General features: G+C 40.6%; 1 protein-coding gene across 1 annotated transcript in view; it reads right to left on the bottom strand.

Annotated features, from left to right (window-relative positions):
* Window positions 1-16324: 16324 nt before the first annotated feature.
* MMRN1 (multimerin 1) overlaps window positions 16325-23746 on the bottom strand; it is a 38620-nt gene continuing 31198 nt past the window's right edge. The window contains exons 7-8 of the mRNA XM_085058026.1: window positions 18806-18952; window positions 16325-17696 (exon numbers count right to left, since the gene is read on the bottom strand). Of these exons, the coding sequence (XP_084914152.1) occupies window positions 17275-17696; window positions 18806-18952 (569 nt within the window). The 3' untranslated portion in view covers window positions 16325-17274. The remainder of the gene's footprint in view (window positions 17697-18805; window positions 18953-23746) is intronic.

A 23746-nucleotide genomic window follows, 5' to 3' on the forward strand; every position in this document is an offset into this window, starting at 1 on the left:
CCCCACAGACCTTCTGACCACTTTGGCGCTGCGCTTTTCAAAGTTAAGCCTTTAATTCAGATGTTCAGAGTCTGATCCTGACGCTCCTTCTGCAGCCTGAGGTCAAGTGAAAGCTGTGCAGTTCATAATGTTCCTCACAGACATACACACCAGGCAGTCCTGAGTCCACCTGAGTGGCAGAGCAGCGAGTTCAGGAGGTGAAGAGGAGAGACTGTGCTAGAAGAAATCTGCAAAAATCCTTGCCTCGATTTTAAGCAAAAATATTTTAGAAGCATATAACTGTGGTAGGGCAATAAGAAATGCAGTGAAGTTTATTGGCTCACATAACTCGATTAAGCTTAAGCTTTGCTGCTTAAGCATTCTTGTGGGAGCTGAACGAGGACAGAGGCAGAGATTATACAGCAGCACTGAAGCTTTTTGGCCTGAGCTCTTCACTGCTGAGTCTTACAGAGGATTTGCATGCACCCTGCAGCCCCCAAATCCCCTGAGCTAGTCAGTCTGTGATCAGCTATCCCAGCATGGCTTGGAGCAGCTCCACCACTGTACATCCCTCTCTTGTCTCACAGCTGGATGCCTCAGGAATGGCTTCCCTTGCCCTGTGCTGCCCTGGGCTCTGTTGAGCAAAGAGGTCCTCCTCTTGCTCTCTGCTGTTCTTCCCCTCTGGGATCCCTCTGTCAGGCCAACATTTGAATCTGTGATGGTTTTGCCCTGTTGCCTTTACATTAAATTCCACCAGAGGCAAACTGCATGTGGAGGGCAGCCACGTGAGCTCTTCTAAAATATCTCACAACTACTTCTGCTGGCATGAAAGGGACAAAGCAGAAGGCATTGGGAAAATAGATCAGGAATTTTAAAGTAAGAAGCTGATCCAGAGGATTATATTGTGTGTAATACAGGATGCAGAGGCGGGAAACCACACTACAGCTTTGGAACCTCTTGCATCCATGACAGTGCTGTGAAATATGAACTTTCCTTTCCTCTCTCCAAGCTGTTCGAAGCGCTTTCTCTGACTTGACTGAAAGATCATCTAGGTGGTTAGGTCCAGGAATTCCCATCTCTCTGTCTTTTTTCAGGTTCAGGGGTTACCATCTCTACTTGCCTCAGCAATCTGAAAAGCTTTCAGATACTATTATCTTCAGTTCAGACCAGGGAGGGGTTTTGCTAATGAGTTCCAAGAGGAAAGGAATTATTGTTTCATAAGGAAATACCAAAATGACAAAGGTGATTCTTCTTGTCAATTGAATATCTGAAAAAAGCCCAGCAGAGCTGAAGTGCTGCAGTTCTGGATCACGTCTATGCTCATTTCTGTAAGACTCCAGAGTGTAAAAGTCCATAGCAGTTCAAACGAGAACCTCATGAACTGAAATCCTCTAGACCTGATTACGCAAAAAGCCCAGGAAAATTAACATCTCCAGGGCTTGCTCATTAGCAGTGATGCCACTGTCAAAGAGATTTTGTAAGGGGGGCAGCACAAATGCAAGCTGAATGCCTGTGATGACACAAAATTAGATGTTATCACATCTAAGCATATCCTAAACGCTTAGGCAGTACTATATGGTTTTCACAAATATGAAATTACCTACCTCCACTTTCGCAATATAAGCCATTGCTGTCAAATCATCAAATTGCAAAAGTGGTTAGCACAAAAAGGCAGTGAAATAATAGTAAAAGACTTCTCACCATAACTCTGTCGTAAGTGTATCTTGCTCTATGGCTTGAAACTATGGCAAATAAATCCACAATAAAGTTTTCCTTTAATGATCTAAGATGCAGCATGGCTGGAGAATAGTTGGTTTGGCTTTTGGCTAAACTCTGAAAACAGTTCTGGGCACACCATTAGCCTGATGTGCCTCATACCTACACAGAGGCTCTGCTTTGTACACACATGGTGGTTCTGCCCTCTGCCACTATCTCAATCCAGGATTCACAACCTGCTAAACATCACTCTGCATTTACAGGAATTCATCTAAATGAGACTTTCACAAGTCCATTCAGCCATCAAGTGTATCACTCCATTTAAAGTCTACTACTCAAAGCACAGCAGCAGGCAGATAAAAAACTTGGCCTTAAGGTTTTTTTGGCTCTGATATTGAAGATCTGAAACTTGAAATCCATCTTAGCAAGATATCTGTGTGATAATTTATTTTAGCTTCGTAACAAATGTGAATTCTCTGGTGCTTCTGTCCTACTGTATGAAATGCTGAGGAGTCTGTTCAGATTTACAGCTCACTGATCTGTGCTGAAAGTATCTATTACAATAAGCAGAGGAATGAATGGAAGGGAAAATTGTCTATCAGCACTCTCAGAGAGGTGAAGTTTTCAAGAATAGCAATCACAGAAGTTATAAAACAGCTCCATTTTGCAAGTGTAGCTATGAGAACATTTCTCCATCAGCTCCAGTAAATTGCAACATGTCTGAGTGTATCTGCCAGTGTATTAATGTCACTATTAAACACCTGAGAGAAACAGGGTGTCCGCAGAATCAGAGAGAAACAAACACCAGCAGTCAAAAAGCAATTCAGGGATAAAAGCCTGCCTTTTCACTTGGAAGCTATACAGAGCAATCTGAGCTGCAGTTCAGAGCTGTTGGGAGCATTCAGAGGGCTTTAACCTGAAGAAGCACCAAATGTCACTACGGTTGCTTACATAACAGTCCAAACTGCTTTGTAACAAGTCATTTAAAGGCTTAAGGTAGTTTAAGGATTTTCTTGATGGTTACACTGATGTTGCCATGGCATTTGCTTTACAGTTTGCTAATATCTTTTATACAATTTTTATAAAGAAGAGTTACAATTCTGAGCAATAACCTAAATGCAAAAACCCCTGAAACAAACCAACCCAAAAAACCCCCCACAAACCAAAAGCAAACAATCAGACAAAACTTCATGAGATTTATCTTAGAAATATGAAGATGAACTTTTGTGCCAGCTTCAGTATTGTAATTTTGAACTTCATCTGACTGGTATGACTTGAAGTATTAAGAGGAAAAACTCACCTTGCTAGCTGGCTTGCCTGTCTCCCTGAATACATTTTTAGTTAGGGTCCAGTGGGCGGACACTTTGAAATGCATTTTATTCTTATAAGTGCTACAGAATTAGTAGCAGTAGTAGTAGTAGCATTAAAAGAGCCATGAGTGGCTCTCCTGGCCACTACATCCCATCAATACTAACCAAGCTCTATCTGCAGGATCAAGCCCAAATCTGTACCTCAGCTGCACCTTAGCAGCTGGGGATGAGGATTATTAGTAACAACTGCTGATTCATTTGATTGTTATCATGCTTGGAGGTGGCATTTTAATGTCTGTCAGCACTTAACAGACAGTAGCAATTAATTGTAATTAGTAACCATCACTAAACCTGTGCCAAGCCCCAGTCTGACTTCAGATTCCTGGCTGAAATACTAGCAGGATGTATAAACTGCACACATTTCTCTACTCCTTGCTCCCCAAAGCACTAAGGCTTTCTGCTTTTCTGGGCAGGATCAGCTGGAGGATCCTTAGTGTTCATGAGATGTAAGAACCTAGACCTTTTCCCCTCTTTTCTCTCTTAGTGTGCTATGAGGCTGCACCTCATCACCAGCCATGGAAGCTCTTAGAGTTGGCAACATTTTGAGAGCTCTCCCTTATCACTGACTCAGGCTTTCTTGGTTCATCCAAGCTACAGCAGAAACTTCAACCCAGTGCCAAAGGATAAATGTCATCATCTTGAGTTCTCACAAGTAGCCCCCAAGTATTTTCAACACCCTCTGAAAAAATCATCTCAGCGGATTTGCAGTGCAGGATTTAATGTGAATTTGCCCTGTGCAATGACCTGAGTGTTGAAATGTCTCAGGGTGTTAGCTCAGACAGCCAACACAATGTAATCACCCTGCTGAAAGGCAGGGTTATCCACCATGGGAAGGACAGGGAAGAGCAGGAGGATTACTGCAACTCTCAGCACATCACACTGAAGAGCAGCAGCCTGTAAGAGACACAGACAACACCCACTGGCAGTAACCTGAGTTTTAAACACCCTGGAGTTAGAGGAGCTCCTCTGCCACCACATAATTAATGTTTCCCTTCTCTGCTCCGTTTGCTTGGGAAATATCTTGGGAAAGACAAAGTGATGCAGCTGAAGTGGGAAATACTGCTGCTGAGGTAAGCGGGCACAACAGCTGTGCCAAAGAGCTGGAACAAAAGGAAATGAAAGGTGGAAAGAGCAAAAATTTTGCAAACTTTTTGGACCTCAAAGTGCACAACAAACCATCGCAGGGGAATCAGTGAATGCTGGCTGTCCAAGTCTGCATTGTAGCTCAAGCATCAGTACCCCCTAAGATTCACAGCTCATTTACAGGTGACTGGTTTTACTCAGGGTTTCAAAATCGCAGTGGGAAAGCAGTGGTTGTTAGTCGATTCCTGTCCAAAATAGCTGGGGAACAATTGAACTGAAAGTCCATGGAGCTAGAAGCTGGACTCCTGGGTCTACCTCTGAATTCTCTTGCAGGTAGCTGCCAGGGTGAGGAGTGCTGCAGTCAGCGTAAGGTGCCAAATGACTGGATTTCCTAAAACACAGAGGTAAGAAATCTACAGCCAGCAGGGAACGTGGAAGCTCCTCTTGTTTTATTTAATCACAGAGCAGCCTCTCATTTCTCTTGCTGCTTCTGGCCAGGGGTGTGTAGTGTTTCACCTGGAATTCTGGTAGCTCTTGTGTAGAGCTTCACTTGGAATTCTGGTAGCTCCTGGAGGAATGTCTCACACCCTCCAGTACCAAGCTCTTTGTGACCACTGCCCTGTGCCTGGGCAGGCATCTAATGCTGTTTGCCCAATATCACCACTCCCCCTCTCTTCAGCCTCATTGAGAGTGTAAAAGAGAGAACTCCCATCCCCAGCCTCCTCATTACAACCCGCAGTGTGGTGCCCTTAAATAACACCTTTTTTTGTGCAGGTCTAATTGGCCAATATACAGTGGCTGCCATTGGCTCCTCTGAGTGCTTGCCCAGTGCACTGGGCGTGCATGCATGTAATTTATCATGTCAAACTCATTTTCTTTTACACGCTATTGTCCCTGCCTTTCTTCTTTCACCAAGTTATTATTCTGCATGAATTTCCTCTGTAATTAAGTGGCTTGGTTGCCATTCCCAGCTCTGGAAAAATGACAAAGGGAAAACACGAGGAGCCGCAGCCTCAGATTGGTTTGCATTCAGCAGGGTTGCCTGCCATTTGCAGAGACCAGCAGATGTCAGCCTAAATTGAAAAATGGGGAAGAAATACTGTATCATAATGTTAGCATCTCCCATGCCAGATGGGAGCTTTACAGAACATGGCAGCAGCAGTTATCCAGCAGTGGTTAAAATTCAGCGTTGGAACAAGTACGGTTACGCTGCATGCACCAATAGTGTATTTTGATTATAGAGCTTAATTGTATCATAGATCAATGATGGTTTAATTTATGAGGATTGATTTTGTTAATTCAAGCAGTTCAAGAGGCACTGTTAAAGCTTCAGTTCATTTAACTGTATCTGACTTCAGCTTTGCTCATGCTCTCAGAAGATAAATGACTGTATATAAACTAATACCTTCACCTCCCTGTCTGTATATTTATTTCAGCATCTGTCACTAACTGTGAGTTACATTTAAATGTAAAGTGTTAGCTGGGTGGGATACAGCACTGGGCTTTGAGTATTTAAGATCAGAAACAAAAGTGGCATTTGCACATGCACACTTACTGATTCTTCTGAAAGATTATTGCTGCTGTATCCCCAAATTTCATAATAGATAATTGTTGCACTTACACTAAGTAGCAACAGGACAGTTATGAATGCTGTGTCAGAAGAAAAGAACGATGGGAAAGCCTATTCAAGGCATGGGTTATGTAGACCACAACTTGCCAGATGTGAAACATGAACCTGACAGCCAATAAAAGTAAACATACTCTTAAGCTTCCAACAGTCTCACAGGGCTCTTTCTTGAAGGTCCACATCATAAAAACAGGGTTTACATGAAAACCTTAACATTTACTCAAAACTGACATTTCCCACCAATCCACTCCACACACTTTTCTACCCCTGATTCTTAGGGCGAAAGATCTGCAAGTTAGAAAATCAGGCAAATAAAATCCCAATGAAAAAACCCCCAAGTTACTGATTTTTATGCAAGTGCAATGCATTTTCTTGAGAATTCTCACCTGAATGCAAAAGCATTTCCCTGAAACAAGTCAAGTTACAGGGAGGAACTGGTTTGTCAGCTTTAAATCAGCTATTGACAAGGAAAAGCATTCATATGCTCACCTTAATTTCACACTGACTTTTGCATATTCCTGTTTTTTGCTTAATCTGATAAAATCAGTCAATCTCAGTCCACTCTTGTGCTGCCTGTGACAAGCCAACTCCACACAGGATGCATCTTGCTGCAACCTCTGCACTTTACAGTGAGTCTGAGAAGATTTTTGTCACCACAACCAGGCAATCAATAAACATATGTTTTCACTTGTTTGTTTTAATCCTTAATCCCCTGCTTATCCTGTATCACTTGCAGTGGAGTGGGGGAAAAAATAGCAGAATCATAGAACATCTCAAATTGAAAGGAACCCATGCATTGATCCTATAAAAAACAAGAAAAGGAGATGCATTTTTCTACAGAGACCCAATGAATCAGGAAGGCTTGTCACCATGTGACAAGCAAGAGCTGTGCAGAGATACTCGAAAAGCAAATAAATCATTTTTTCTGTCAACAAAGTGTCATATCACAGGAGATTGCAAAATTGAAAGCTTTTATAATATCTATTCTCATTCCACAGCATTGGTAAAAAAAAAAAAAAAAGAAACAGAATCACACCTATCACTATTAATTTTGTGTTGCAGTGTTGGGGGGAAATTCTTCTTCTCTTTGCTGCACTGTCATAGCAGCCCTTCAAGCCAGTTTTGCTTCACCTGTTTAGAATTCAGTGGAACAGTGCCGACTCTGACCATCTGATGTTTCCGTGAGCTTTGGGAAAAAACAGCAGAAAAGGATTCCTTATATAGCTGACAATCATAGCATCGATAAAAATACAAATTACAAAATGAAATCAGAGCACAAACAGCAAAATGGCACACAGGAAGAGATTAGGCCACAAACTGTAATTGGAAACAGCAGTAATAACCAATAAAAGGGATAAAAACCAAAATGAAACAAATGATCCAAAACACATTTTCTGTTCATCTCTGTGCCCTGCCTATTTCTTCCATACCTTTAACAATTGAAGTCATCACACCCACAGCCAGGTAATTGTGGCTCCAGGGGTCTCTCAAACCACACTGACAGCAGATGCTTTCCCAGGGCATGTCAGTCACTGGCTCTTTCCCAGGCCAAACACTCCCAAACCTCCTGTGCAGGGACTTTCCTGTCCCTTTGGATCAGATAGAGCAGGACATGATCTAACTAGGTCTTCATGTTTGCTGGTTTCAGGGTTTCTCAGGCAGATTTGCATTTTATAGCAGAAGTGGGGAGAGATCAGACAACTCTGAGCTCCAAAAGGGATGTTATCTCTCCCTTTCAAATCACCAAGAATAAGTCTTCTTGCTTCCTGATGAAGAATCTGTCTCCCCCACCTCTCCCAAGCAGAGTGATGTTCTTTCCTTGGGAGTGGGAAATAGGGGGGGACAAAGCAGAGTAGGTGGGCTGATCCTCTCACCAAATTTTCCCATTTGAGCCAAGACACTTTTTCAGAACAACCTTTGTGAGCCCCAAGGTGTTTCATCTCTTCGAGCTTTGCCTCTAAAGAAAGCTCATCTTTTTCCACTCTGCCTCCCCCAAGACTAACCTTGTCTCTCCCACTCCTATTCCATGTGGCACAAGCTACAATAACATATACTGGTAGGAAAGAAACCAAGCAGTAGCAATTTGTAGTAGATTTCTGCAGGATAGCACAAATGCAAATCAATCCAGCTTGAAAGAATCAGCAGTGTATGAAAACATGCTCTGCCCATCATAAAAATCTTTCTGTTCTTCCCCATATGGCATTAAGCCATCAAACCTTATATAAATGCTTAATTTTGGTCAAGGGGGTGTGCTGACTGGGTACAATGGTGCTGCCTACCTCAGGAGAAGCTTGAGTCACACAGAGAGAAAATCAGCAGTAGGACAAAAATACAGTCTCATTGTGTCTCCTGCTCTTTGTTTTATCTTGATCACCAGATGGATTCATTCCACCTTCCTTGAGAAGACCTGAATCTATTCTGAAGCATACCTTGAGATGAGTTTTAGCCCTCTGGAAATCACACAGACCCCATGAATGTTAATTAATTAATCACTGCCTACAATCATTTTATCCTTGCATTTTCTTTTGTTCTTAATCCTGCTGTTTTCCTGTATGTTTCCCCTCTGTATTAATCTCTCTTGTCAAATACTGCTTTTCCTTTGTTTCTTGCTGCTTCCCAGTTTTGGACGCTCTCCAGCAGCATGGCAGCCTTCAGCTCACAGTCAGTGCATGTTCCCTTTCCCGGTGAGGCATTTCCAGGAGCACAATCCCTGTCATCATTATCAGGACTCATCTCACACCTAGGCCTTTAAGGCTTATTTTGTTGCACATTCCCAGCGCAGTTCCTCCTTTTCTCCCTCTCCCACTCTCATTTTCTGGTGACATTCCCAGGACTGGATCCTGTTGTGCAGCCACTTGTTAGGAAGCAGAAAACAGGAGCCTCTGGGGACTGGGCTATGATATTTATCCTCTCAGCTCTGTTGTTTTTGTGGGCAGGTGGTGTGGAGCTCATCGCGGCACGACAAATGTATTGGACTGGTGCAGCATTAAAGCCATTTAAGGGGCGTAGATCCTGTAGGAGAGAGAGAAATTGGAAATCTGAAACAGAGCCACATGGCTACCAGCAGAACATAAGTGAACTCTTGACTGTGTAATTGTACTCACCAGAGCACTCAAAAATAATTGCTATCCTTAAGAATCAAGCTGCTTGTTTTAATCTTAATGGGGAAAACTGTTTTAGAGGGTATTGGTACAAAGGAAGGAGAGGCCAGACAAAGCAAGACACTAGCCTTTTGTTTTCATTAGGTTTGTCTTTAAGACTTGAATTTTTACCCTTCTGTACATCTGCACAATACAATAATTATCAAATTAGTTGCTGTCAGTACTCATTCCGTATGGTTGGATAAAAGGATCATGAGGACACATGCGCAATGAAGACATTTAATTTGGAGGATTTTAGATTAGGAGGGAGAGCTGGTAATTCATGTAATGCTGACAACATACAAGTAAATCAGAGAGAGCTTCGAAAGCAAAATGTCATTATTTTCTGTAAGATTATAGCAGCTCACCAATCTGGATAGTTCTGTGGAGAAATTGGATTCTCAGCTCCTAGGAGAATACGGGGAAGCTTTGTGACTTCAAACTGTGACATTTTGATCTGCCAGCTGAAAGGAGAGTTAGTCTCATGATGCAACAGGGCATGAAACAGAGAGGATTTTTTAAAAGGGTTGCAACAGTTTCTGTGAAAGCATTTTTGTAACTACACACTTCAGCAATTTCTTTTTGAATTCTTAAGTGTTTAGCTTCAAGTGTTCTGGGGACTCCAGAAGAGCACATAATTTCAAGCTAACTATTTGAAATGCTGTGACAAATAGTCCCTCTCCACCAAGAAAGTATTGGACATCAAAGTCATCCCAGGAGGAGGGTAAAGCAGAATCATTCAATGTATTTTACATTACTTTTCGCTATCAAAATGCATAAAGTTATGTATGATGCCAAATAAGGAGTTCGAGCCTCTGCAGTTATCAGAAGGTGTAGTTTTTACAGAAGTTCACAGTGTGTCTGGAGTCAACTGGCAGGAAATAACAGCAAGTTAAAAGTATGAAATTGTAAGGGATTCACTACAGAAAGACTGAAAATTTGCAGAGGTATTGACCACTTGAGAGGTGAATTGCTGTGATCAGTCTTTCAGGTTCAAGAGACAGGCCCAACAACATCAGCACTTGCAGCATGCTGTTCTCAGCACATGAACACAGGGCTGCTGCTGTAACTCTGCAGAGGAGAGCAATCATGCTGGGGGAAGATCAAAAGTCAAACAAAAATTTCTCATTAAAGATGCATTTTTAGCTTCCCTCAGTTTATAGTGAAAAACTGTTGGGCATCTTTTGCTATAATATTTAAGCTATCTTAGGATCTTTAAATGCAAAATTTAATCCATTATTTTCTTAAACAAATATTTTGTAATTATTTGGCTTTTATTTGACTGAGTGGTTCTTATTTAGATAAGGATCCAATCTTTTCCACAGTAAGTTATTGCAAAAGAGTATTCAGAATCACAGGCAGCTGACATCAGGTAATTTGACATGAGACAGACACTTCACTCAATTAGTTTATTTTTATCAGTGCTCATAAGCCAAGGGAAGCTCTGTATATACACATCAGTGCACAAGCTGGGGTTAGGCTGGTTACATATCCATATCTACCTTACACCCCAGTTTTGATCTAAGACTTGGAGATGGCACAATAAGCTGAGATTGCCCAAACTGCTCCAGATGCCCCCAGCTTAATCATGCTCTTCCCAATAAGAAGGAGAGCACACTACTCAGACCCACTCAGCCTCAGTTTTGCTGCTCCTGTTGATGGCATTATTCTTCATTCTGTATCTCCCTTCAGCTTTCAGGTGGACATCAAGACCTTCCTTGTGTTTAAATGCTTTAATGGAATCTCCTTTTACAGCTCTGTATGTCTTGCCATACATTGTCTGTCTTCAGTAAACAGGAAGTTTTTCTGATGAGCACAGAAGAGAATTTTTCATCTCCCCCTGAGCAATGTTAAAAAACCTTATGATTCTGTTTTATGCATTGAGCAACAAATTCCCATATGAACCCTTGACTATCTGTTTCTGCGATATATTTAACTGTTCTTGGGTTTTAACTGTGCTCTTCTACCTCTGTATCTTGAACCTGCTTCTAATCCTGTTTCAAAAGATAGATCAAGGTCTACCTGCTGGCTGCAATCTTCTGCTGGGCAGCATTGCTGGGTGATGAGCACTATACCTTGATCTGAAAGGATCTCCCAGTATTTTTTTAGCAGATGTATTGTTTTTCACTGATGAAGCAGGGCTTTTGACATACACATATTTTCACAGTCACTGGAAAAATGACCTGAGATAGTACAACCTGCAGGCAGAGCTGGGAATCTGGCTACCAAATGAGTGGAGAGATCGTATATACTCCTGTAAAACATGAAAAGCATTGCATGAAGTTTAAAACAGGGGACACTAGACAGATTCTCACCCATGTGCACTTCCTTCTCTAACCAAAGTGTATATCACCTGGTTGAAAAGTAATTTCCCCCCACCAGCTTTTCCTGTTACTGCCTGGGGGAAAAAAAAAGGATATACACACAAACAGCAAAAATGAAATACTGTCTTTGTGGAGAAAGAGATTGAAAGAATGCTCTATCCCTTTTTCCAAACAAGCTTTTTGAAGTTTTGTGCTGTACTGTAACAAAACTAAAATGATGGCAATTGGGGCGCCCATAGGACTTAGTAAAATGAAAATAATGGAGAAAAAAACTTGTCCTTATTTTATGGCTCAGAAGAAATGTGGTGCAAGGATATTGCATCATAAACAATTTCCAAAGTCATTACAGTCTGGTCATTCTCAGAAACAGGGGGAAGCAGCAGGGAAGCAGAAAGCAATGCAGGGTAGGACACAGGGAAGGCAGAGAAAAGGCAGGGCTGTGGTTCAGTCCCAGTGAATGCACATGGGTGCTGTGAGAGCTGGGAGAGCAGTTCCTCTCAGCTGGGCATCCTAACTGTTGATGATCACTCCCCCATATCTTACTTTTAATTATTTTTCTCTTCATACTTATTTAGGAAGGCAAATATGTTGCTATTTATGCATTTTGCTTAACAATTGCAAACATATACTGTTTTATTTTCCTGATTTGTACCTTTCTCCCACAGTAATTTAAGCATCTGATCTTCCTTTGGGGCCAAGATGGCTGTATATACTAGTTAAGTCAAAGTCCAAACCTATACAAACAAGGTAAGCCCACAGACAAATTGAAGGGTGGTCCTAGATCTGTATCTTCTGCTCTGGAAGATAGGAGTTCCTCATAGCTGTCATTATATTTCTGTTTAGCTCACACAAATAATTTCACATATAAAGGAATTTCCTTTAGCACTTTTTGGCCAATATAGGCTGTATTTAATACATATTTGGCCTCTCCTTCCAGGCAAGTGGCTACAGGATGAGAGGATATGGCCTCAGGCTGTGCCAGGGCAGGTTCAGGTTGAACATCAGGAGGAATTTCTTCATGGAACATTGGAATGGACTGCCCAGGGAGCTGGTGGAGTCAGCATCTCTGGAGCTGCTCAAGAAATGACTGGACATGGCACTCAGTGCTATGGTCTAGTTGAGAAGGTGGTGTTCACTTAAAGGCTGGACACAATGACCTCAAAGGTCTGTTCCAACCTAAATGATTCTGTGATTCACAGCTGATGGCATCCCAGTTTTCTTTGCTACATTTTAACTTCTAGTGAGTCTCTGTCCTTATTTTGTAAGCACAGTTCCTGTTTTTCCAAAATTAAATGTTTTATGATAGTGTGTACCTATTAAGAAGCTGCAGTAGGGTGTTGAGGCCAAGGTAACAGAGTGATCAATTTAGACCCTAGAAATTATTGATGAAAACTATACTTGAGGTCTACTGTGTTCTTCTACAATGTGTCTAAATGCTGAGCCTGAAAATTGTTTCTTGCTTGTATAAGCTGGTAATGGCCCTTTTTATATAATAGGAAATAATAGTAGACAATTTTCTCACATGTATTTTTTTTCCCTTCAGCAAGTAGCAATAAGTAGCCTAGTAATGGATGGCTGAACCTTTTTTCCCTTCCAAGGCAATTTGCAGAGGAGTCAGGGTCGTCAGATAGAGTTGAGGATAACTCTTTCTCCAAATAAGTCTGTCATTTTAGGATTTTGTTTTAGTTGCCACCATTCTTGATTTTGCTATCCATCATGTTAAATCTGTGTGGATGTGAGATATACCAGTATCCCGTGGCTCAAAATGAATTTAGAAAGCTTACAGTATTTATAAAGAATTTCTGAGCGCTTCAGATCATTCTTATGGTATCTCCCAACTCCTGCAAACTCAAATAGCAAGCTTTCTGGAAGTACTTGCACACTGTTTGTAAACAGCCACGGTCTGTTTTGTTAGCAACTTGCTTTTTCTAAGATAAAGATTTTCAACCACGGCAGCCACGGCAATCAGTGTTTTCAGAAACACTTTGGTTTGTTTACATGCAACATGTGGGTGCACAAGACTGTTTTCAGCTCGCAGTCACCACAGATTTCTGAGGGTGGAGAAGCAGGGCAAGGAAGTTCATTACAAGGCAGTGTGCTGGTTGTAACATATCTATAGCAACTCCAGCTAGGAAGCAGCTTGCTGATAAAGCTTTCTTACCATGCACTCTTGTCTGGAGCTCCATCTGAAGAGAGTGTTTTATTTTATCTCACCCTTGAGAGCTCTCCTGCCATCAGGGCCATCCTAAAAAAGGGCAGAATGGCAGTCTTGCAAAGGGAAAATTACTGCAATGGAACTACTGTATATTTTAAATACAAAGCGGTGATAAACATTTGTACTTCTCACAAAACTGCTGAAGATGTGATTATATCGGGATGATTTAGTAAGTACAAAAGCTTCTTTTACAATAATTAAAGGTTTCCATCTTCTGCTGTTGATAACACTCTAGTATGGGAACAGGAGTATTGGGCTCTGGCTTTCCAGCAGTCAGCTAAGCATTGGAAAAAGTATGGATTAATAAAACTAAAACTGAATGAAAAAAATGTAGATCTTGTTAAATCTGTGATACATCTGATGGCCTGAAGGGGTTAATGAAATGCATGGAGCTGCTGGGCAGTGGTTTCTGCAGCCAAATAGCAGCCACTAGTGATAGATGTGCAAAGCCATGGAATAAACTTTTGTTGTTTGGAAGCATCCATAGTGTTTGTGTTGTCTTATTTTGTTTTGCATTGTTTTGAACTCTCCTGCTCACCTGCCCAATTGAGCTGCTAGGGAGATTTGACTTTGCAACTGCATCAGTGCACTTATTATCCCACTCTCAAAGGTACTTAATCATCAGCCACCCACTGATTTTGGTGGGGTCTAGCTGCAGTGTTACTCCTAATAGATGTTTTCAGTCACTGCCTGAATTCAGAAATAATGGTTTCTTTCCTGCTTGCTGCCAGTGTAGATGTTATTCTCTCAGAGAAAAAAAATAATTGAACAAAACCATCCCAGATGTAGGGACAGACGGCAACACCCACGAGTCAGCAGCAGGCAGGTCTCGGTTAGCAGGGGAGCTTGGCACAAGCTGGAGTGAGTCAGGGCTGTGCTGGCTGTGCAGCCAGAAATGGGATGTGAGGAAAACCAGCCACTGGTCTCAATGTGAATTCCAAAGGTATGAGGGTCTGCTTTTGGCAGCAACTTGCTTGGTGTAGGTGAGAAAATGATAATACAAACTCCGGAGTAAATTGGATGGGCTTGTCAAAGCCAGACCAGACAAAATGTTGCCATGGTTATTGAGTCACCCAAATAAAGAGATCACGGCTCAGTTTGAAGTACAAAGGCTCAGGATGGCTTTGTGGTCCCTCACAAGGGCTGTGGGCAGAGATGAGCGTTCAGATTTGCTGCCTGCTATCATTAGGGGATGCAAATCAGAGCATGAAGATGAAAGCAGAGGGTGACAAAGTGCCTCAGGAACCTCCTATCCTGGTTGATGCCTGAAAAGTTCTCCTGGGATTTCAGACTGATTGCTGTCTATTCTGCATAATGGGTAGGCTGACTGATTTTATTGATCCTCAGTTATTTTTCAATAGCTTGCTTCATGAGTCCAGTCACCTCAGGTACAACCACAGGCCCCTAAATAAGCTTCAGTGACTGATACAAACAAATCTACACAGTGAACAATCTGTATTTTAGTTTTTAAAAATAGACAAAGACAATTATAAGTAGCTTGAATACATCTGAAGAAAGATTTGAGTGGATTGTTACACAGTATAAAAAGGGTAATGTACATTTATTATAATTTTAATATATAGTTTTTCCCCATATTTTAAATAGGAAAATGAGAATTAGTTACAGTACTATTTCTATTAGGGAAATTAGTTTTATAAGTGCTACTTGTACAAATGTGGTGTTAATGGGAATCTTACATTACCCCGATGAGTCTGTAGTTTTATGAGAGGAGGAAAAACAAAAAGGAAAAAAGAGAAAAGAATACCAGTACAATGATGTAGAAATGATCTGATTTCTGGGGGAACAGAGTGGCTGTGTTGATCAGGATCCAGCTTGAAGGATTTAGAGGGAAGGGCAGCAAGGGCAAAGAAAGTCACATTAAAACAGAGATGCAGTCTCTGGTGGGTCATTTGAATTTCATCTTCAGAGTAATTTTCATGCTATTTAGCCATAACCACAGCAGGAATAAAGAGGACTAAACACATTAAAATGACAAAGTCATACAAGGAGGGATTGGGGCTTGTGGTCATTGTATTTGATAAAATTCAATGATACAGCAGGCTGAATTAGTGACCTATCAAAGATTTTGAGTGTTTACAGAAAATACGTGGAATGCAACAGGAGAAAGGTCTGCAGCTCATGCAGGGTCCATGCTACATTGAGAACCCAACAATTATAGAGAAGAAAGGATCTCTGACCTGAAAAAAACCTCCTAAAAAAATGGGCTTGGATTGAAAACTTTCACCAATTGTCTACTGCTGTCCTCAACCATCCATGACAGGATGCCCCCTGAAGTTGGGGGGATGCTGTTCAGTGCTGCACATTTGGGTAGTTCAGGTAGCCAGAACCCAGAGGCACAGGCCCATGGACACTCTGCAGCACCACTGCTTGTGGTGGGGAATGCACAGTTCTGTTTGGACAACAAAATGTACATTTATGCATCTGAGGAATGATATTGTGGATTCTCTTATCCACATATAGCATGGGAGGAAATCAGTCATTTCATGGACATTCATCTTAAGATCTTGTAAGATACATTAAGTAATACTAAGAAGAGAGCAAAAGATTTCCATGTGTTTTCAAGTCAAGTTTCTGAGAGTAGAAAACAAAATAACTCAGGGAGCTTCAAAACATTTTCTATTTCAATAAATTGGCATCAATCATGGTTAGGTTTCTTCAGCTTTTAAGAAAAGGGAGTGAGACTAACACAAAGACACAGAAACACCTGGTCAAATAGCATTAACAAAGGCAATAACCAGAAACACACCTGGCCAGTAACACCAGAGGACAGGCTATCAAGAAACTGCAGCAACCTGGGACTTTGCAAAGGTTGAAAATCTGAGGGTTTGTTTCCTTCAGGCAGTCAGGCATCAGTTAAAAATATTTCTTTATTAGATTGGTGTTTGAAAAATCACATGCAGACTGAAGTTAATTTCATCTTGCCTCAGTAGTTAGAGAATCTAATGCAGAAATGTACAAAATCATAGATTTATAGAGCTCAAACTTAGAAAAGGCTTCAGTTATATAATTTAATCTTGTATACTTTATAGGTCAAATGCTAAAATCTGTGTGAAGCCAATATAACAATGTTTGCTTAAAACATATCACCTAAGGAAAATGCAGCTGTGGTTTGAATATTTCAAGCTGCAGAGAGAATCCACTAAATCCATTATGGTGTTTATCCTATGACTAATTATATTCACTACTAAAAAGTACCTTATTTCTAATCGGAATGTATTCATTCTGGTTTTTTTGCTGCAAGATTCAGAAAATGTAGTTTGTTATCATACTGGTTACATAAAAAGAATCATGAATCAATTAAATGCTGCCATATCAAAATATACAGTGAATAATGGTGGGCAAAATGAAAAAAAATATATTTTTCCCAAACAGAATACATACACATGATTATCAATTGATACACTGAGCTAAGTAGTAATCCAGTAATCCAATTCTGAGTCATCAAAATCTATCCATCACTTCTGATTTGCAGTCACAGTGTAAAGCAATAATCAAAATGATCTTTATCTTGAGAACTGATTCTCAGCAACCTTGTGTAAGTATGTTTATGCATGCAACAGTAGAACATTTGTGCTTCCCAGTCATATTAATATAAGGAAGATGCTTTATTTTCCCCCATCTCTGTAGACTCTGTGGTTGTGCACATGGCTACAACCAAAGAACATCTTGGAGGATCAGCACTACAAAACCCATTGTATTGGAAAACTTAGTGCTGTTAATGAAATAAAGTATTTAAAGGCAAAGCTAAATTCATCTGCAGGTTGATTCATTTGACTAACAGCTCATGTTTAGGACTGACTTAGGTACGATACAGCAAGTAACCACTAAATGTAGTTACTGGTGGATACTTGGCAGGTATAGAGCCAGTTGCCAGTCTGAGCCAGACTTGCTGACCATAATTTAACTCTAATAAAGCATTTCCAGTGATTACTCTGTCAGTGTACTTGTCACTATTAATATTTTCAGCCTGAAAAGTGAGTTTGTCTATTCCGTCAACGACCAGATAGCCAGAGGCACGTGGACTAAATGATTCAATAGTATACTCAAAAACATAGACCCCCAGATATGGGACATGGAACTTCCCAGTTGCTGGAGCAAATGAGGCACCATAGTTGACATCCAGATTGTTAAATCTGATGGGTCCTGGAGTTGTCATTCCATACGTATGAGAAGCAAAAAAAGCCACCATAGGTGCATATCTGTATGATCCTTTTGAAAAATCTGGAAAGGAACAAAGAACAATTTCAAGTGATGTTACATTGTACAATGGCAACTTGGACCAGCCAGAAGATAGAAAACAGATTTTCTGATGTCACATCATCCTGTGAATGATTGACCTTGAGCAACTAAAACACAGTATTCCTGCATAAACACATTTTTCTATATTGTACAAAAGGTAATTTTCTTCACAATTAGTGCTAGGTGTATCCGCCAGAGAAAACAGCAAGGGAACTTCATGTTTGTCTAAACTATATTATCATTAAGGGAGCTTTCTTTCCACCCCACACCTCCTCCTAGTTTTTCCCACCCCAGGATCTCTTTCATTGTTCCTATGAGTGAGCTGAAGCCAAGAATTTCACTACAAATCTTAGACAAGCACTGAGGAGGTTTAGCACTCATGATGTTAAATGAGGGGATAAAAGTATATGTTTTCTTTTCAAGCTGAGCCTGTACACTATCATGCCCTGCTTCTGTACAAATGATTTCATTCACTATTCATATGCTGTCATGAGTGAAAATCAGCCAAATGACTGCTGAAAGATGCATAAAATTCACATTCCATGTTGCTTTGGTGTAAATTATTTATTTGTTTTCTGGACTGAAAAAGCATAATTTCCACTTTTTTTCTTTGGAAATCTTTCATGGGCTGCATCCTTTGTTGATGAAAGCCAGAGGCATGCCTAATGTGACTCCTTGAGGCCACAGTACCACACATCCTGGTAGCTACTGGTATTTATAGAACATTTATGGCTGCATTGAAGCTACAATTCCCCAGTGATGTGATTCTACCTCCCCCTTCAAAATCCATGACATCGTGTTCAAATACATCCATTGCACACCCTCCCACTCTGCACATTTCAGCAGGGAGCTTTCCCAACTATTATGGCAGGTCCCAAACCAATTTAATCCCATCATCTGCTCATATTAAAAAAAGAGATCACGAGTCACCCGTGGGGATTGATGTCTTCAGCACCAAAACACAGGACTCTGCTACTTGAATTGTCACTCATTATAGTGAAATGTGAGACCTCTGACCAGCAAATGCTCTGTAATTAGGCCCTGGGGCAGAGGCCTGGATTGTGTGCTGCACTGCTAAATTCTGTACTTGCCAACACTCAGGGAGTTGTCGTTCACCAGCTTCACGCTGCAGTTGGCTCCTCCGAAGGGGTGGCGACAGGCGCAGACAAAGCTCTGCCTGTCATTGACACAGGTTCCTCCATTCTGGCACGGGGAGCTGGCACAAGCTGAGAACTGCCCTGTGAGAGAGAGAGAGGAAAAACAACAACCTCAGTTGTCATGTCATGACAGTGACACTGACCAAGTATGCAGTGTTTTGGAAAGGATCTCTGTCAATTCACAATTTCTGCTGAAATTCTTTGTGAAGACCAACTTCAGATCCTGTCCAGCCTCCCTGTTTACCTGAACACAGCATACCCTCAGCCATCCTCCAAGATATTCAAAGATTACCTGTAAATTCTGAGTTCTGCTGGTCTCAGAGGGTCAGGTACATGCGGTAAGAAGTAAGATCCTCCGGAGATGTTAGATTAGGTTGCTCTTTCTGGACTGAGCCAGCTTATCCTTGGGTGTACCAAAAATCAGATTTTGTACCACTGGTGTACAGGTTGGGCTGCCTAGTCTCTGACATTTTTCACCCAAGCATGTAATGAACGTTGCAGGAGAGTCAGACTCCATGAGATCAAAGATCTTTAATGCCATCCCAGCCACTTCAAGTACTTGTCCATAAATAACTCCATAATTCCAGCACATCTATTAAGATTGTTGTGGAAATTTTGGGTTGCCAGACAGTAAAATTATAATAAAAGGTGGCTTTTTAGAGCACGCTCACTGAGTCCTTGCTGCTGCTCCTGACTAGGTATTAGCTGGCCAAATCCCACTCAGCCAATACAGAGAAATCTGTCAGGCTGCTGAGCCCTGAGACAGTAACTACTGAGGGTAATTGTATAATGTGTTTTCATAGCAGTTTCGGGGGGGAGAAAATTCAGATCGCATTAAAAATTAATCATTGCTATGAAAAATTCAGAACACAAAGCATTCCCAAACCATACATTTTTCCTCTTTCTTGGTTTGGTCAAATAAAACTCAGATATTTTAGAAAATGAACCTTTTCTTCACCAGGAACTACCAGCAGAACTCCAGAAAGAGAACTCCATGCAGTCCTGTGATGGTAAATCTAGATTTGTAGGTCATAACTGAAAAAGCCTTGCATAAAAAAGTCTACTTTTTGCCAGAGGAATGCAGAGCTGGATTTCATTTAGATATTTAAGTAATGCCCATGTTATCTTCATATTCTCAACTAGATATTTCACAGACTGCTGCATTAAGGCAAACTGTTTCTGTGTGATATTTTAGTTCACTGAGCAGAATGCAGAGGCAAATTGTACAGTGATGCTTGAATTTGCTCTGATATAGTTTATGGATTTATAAACACAACAGTCATTCTTTTCACAGAAAATAACATCTATTCTCTAATGCCTGGAATAAAGCAATTTAGGACTGTCATGACTGGGGTCACAGCACAGGCAGCCGGACATGAGGAAATAATGGTTTTCTTCTTAGATAATAGTGTGCTGCACCCTTCATTGCAGTTATTTTTCACTCACACCTACCAAGCACCCACACCACTTCACTGATATTTACCAAGCATCCACATATTTACCAAGTGTCAAAGGAAAGCAGAAAAGGAAGGAAAACAGCTGATTGTGCTGACTGTATCATATTCCCAAAATACAAAAGCTTCCTGTAAGAACACAGCAGTCTCTCTGCTAATTGGCCTCTGCTTATCATAAGCAAGAAGTAAATCCAAGAAACAGGAAAAAGATCACTAAAAGGAAATGATAATGAGATTGAGACTAGTGCTTTGGAAGTCTGCTGTGGGGTGATTCTGCCTGAACTTAACCTTGGAGTTAATTCAAATTCAGACCCAGCTTTATCTACATTAAATTAACCCTCCAGGTGAGGCACTGCTTAACAGCAGCTGGGAATCTCCTCCATTTGTTAGAACTAGGACAAGTTTTGCAGGGGGTTCGAGTCAAGTTAGGATTTTCAGAGCAAGAGGCAAATGCTGCAGATCTCCACTGTGTCTATAATCTCCACGTAACTATGCTACAATAGCATCTTTCTGCTGTCATTTCTGGCCAAGGCTGCTCCTCTGCCCAGTATTTTTTCTTGCTGAAGGGTGTCCTGAGATACTATGTCTGAATTATCTCCTTGGGGTAAAGATGCCAGAAGGTTCAGATTAGGAAAGGATTTCCTGCTACAGTAAATATTTTATTGATAATTAGTATTTCACAACTAGTAGTGTAGATGAGTAAAAGAGAGAGATTATAAATTAAAGGCCTTAATTGTAGCTACTACTGGCAGGGAATAAAATGTAGTTGCTGCTTACATTTGGTATGGTAGGAATGAGAAGAGCCAGTTAATGCTCAGTTTTGCTACTCTTTGGGAGGGCAAACAGCCAAAAGCTCTTTTGGGAAATAGACTGCCAGTGCTGTGCAAACAAACCTCAAACAAATAATGAAGCTCTGTCAGTATCTACCAGGGTGTTGTTAGAAGCAAAACAAATATTCAGCAATTTAATGGTCTCCTTACGGGAAGGATTGACCCCAGGGGTTCAATTTGGAAATTCTGCTGACCAGGAAGTAACCTACCAACATATTCTGAGTATTTAGTTATCAGTACCTGTTTCTCAGGAAGGCCTAGGAGATTGAAAGAGCGTCATCAGGACTGACCTGAGCTACTTGGACTCTGGCAACTCTGTTTCTCTGTTAAGCAGAGGTATCTAATAATTCCAGTGTGACGATTTTAATCTCACCAAATTAAAAACAACACAAGAGTTTCATCAACCCATTAGTCTAAAGAGTAAACATGCAGATTTTAAGTGTATGTAATCAGACTGAACTGGAATAGCCTTCACGTTTGTGCAATTAAAACACAAGATGGAAAACATTTGAAGAGGATAATTTCACTGCATGCTTGAATGATAAAGCAACAATGGAAACATGCATTTCGGTAAGGAGTCAGAAATCTTGTGAAAACAAAATCATAAATAGGGCACAAGGAATGTGAGAATGAAATGAAATGACCTCTCACAGAGTTGCACTGTTTTAAACACATAGATATAACACAGCTTCACTCTCAGTTATTCACGTTGTTGGGAGAGTGGCATAATCTGAGTAAAGCAAAACCTACAAATACAAGACATGCAACAAGAGGGTACATTCACCTTTGGAAAGCACAGCAGCCTCTAGATTCCCTAGGGAATAGCACTAATAGCAACAGGAAAATGGGAACTGAGCTAAACTGCCCTCACACTGCATCACATATTTCTGCAGGAGAACAGTGCATTGGAAAGCAGGACCAGCCATAACCCAAACCCAAGACTAAGAGTTACAGTATGTGTATATATGTATATTATATATATAAAGGTTGTCATCTCCTCTATGTTAGATATTGAAGCTGTCTTAAGATAATCACTCTTTCATCCATCCTGGATTGCAATATAAGTCAGTATCAGGTGAAGTGTTGGTGTTTTCACCCCTCAAACATGCACTGCAGCCTCTACCTGACATAAAACTTTCCTTTAGTTCATTCCACAATACAGGAGCTCTGCAAAGGTTTATGTCCTTGCATATGTAATGCAAACTCACATTGCTTTCTCTTGATTTCAACTAATTACCTAGAAAAGTGTTACCTCAGGGTCAAATCCTGAACACATTAGAGCCAATTAAAACTCTAATCTGTCAGAGCAGGTTTAAATATTGAACATATTGGAGTCAATGAAAACTGTCATTCACCCCTTTCTAGAATTTTATTTTATTATTTTTTTAAGTGAAAAAGGCAATCTAAGATTAAATATATTTTATAATTGGCCAAATATGCCTTAGAGTTTCTTCTAGAAATTTTAGTAGAGGCAGCACAAATCTCTGGTGCTGTCCAAGAACTTGGGAGAAAAATCTACCCAGGCAGAAGATGGATATTTGTTAATTAGGGTAATGGCCTTGCTTCTTTAACTTACAGAACTATAATGTATGGCTTTGCTAGGCATGAAATATTTTTAAGTACAAAATCTCATTACTGATGTAATTGTCAACATAAACCATTATGTAGAAACCTTGTATAAAAATAAGGCTTCTGAATCTCTGCAAATACCTGCACTTTCTGTAAGTGAGCATATATCTAACACAAACAAGCAAGTTGTTTAAGTTCAGTAGGAGATAAAGAATAAATAGGAAAGGCATAATTCATCAATGTGGAGTGAAAAACAGAGAAGGTGGCACCTTCCTGTGCTTCAGGCAGGTAGCACTAGTGATATTTTCCAAAAAGGTAGATGATGTGGGAAGGATCAGAGACATATCTCATTTTCTCTTAATTTCAATTTTGAACATAGATTTTGAATTTCCATCCTGTGCATTGGCAGGAACAGACATAAAGCACAAATGACTGAGGAAGAATTGACATTTTTAGTAGCAAAATACTCAAATTATTTTGTAGTAAGCATTTGGCAAATCTTGGGGCGTTTTAAACTGCAACTGCCTGCAGTTATAGCTGTGTCTGCTCTGTAAGTGAAAAGATAACCAAGGACTGAAATCCTTCACAGTGGGGATGGCTTTTCTCAGAAACCAAGCTACTCATGGGTCTCGGTCTTGAGAAAGGATCCTTTCCACTGATCATCAAGAAATGCTGTCCCTAGGAGAGGAGGATATGAAGGAGCAGGGTGGAGAAAGGAAGGAAAAAAGCATGGAGAGGGAAAAGGTGATTGCCCATGGCCTTAGCACAGGAATAAGAGTTATAGGTCTTACTATCTCTACACCTGCTTACAATAAGGACCAAATATTGGTTTAGAAATGTTTGTAAGTTTAAGAGCATTTTACAGAAAATATTCAGGTCTGGATTTTCAAGAGGATTTGGACATGCCTCTGTCACTAAGAAATCTGTCTAATTTTACTGTGAATTAGAATAATCTCAGTATCTCTAGTCACTTATCCACTCTTCGTTTTCTGTACTGTGCAAGAAATTGTATTTCCATAAAA

Source organism: Lichenostomus cassidix, chromosome 4, assembly GCF_008360975.1.
Source record: "Lichenostomus cassidix isolate B80296 chromosome 4, HeHo_3.0, whole genome shotgun sequence".
NCBI classification, from domain to species: domain Eukaryota; kingdom Metazoa; phylum Chordata; class Aves; order Passeriformes; family Meliphagidae; genus Lichenostomus; species Lichenostomus cassidix.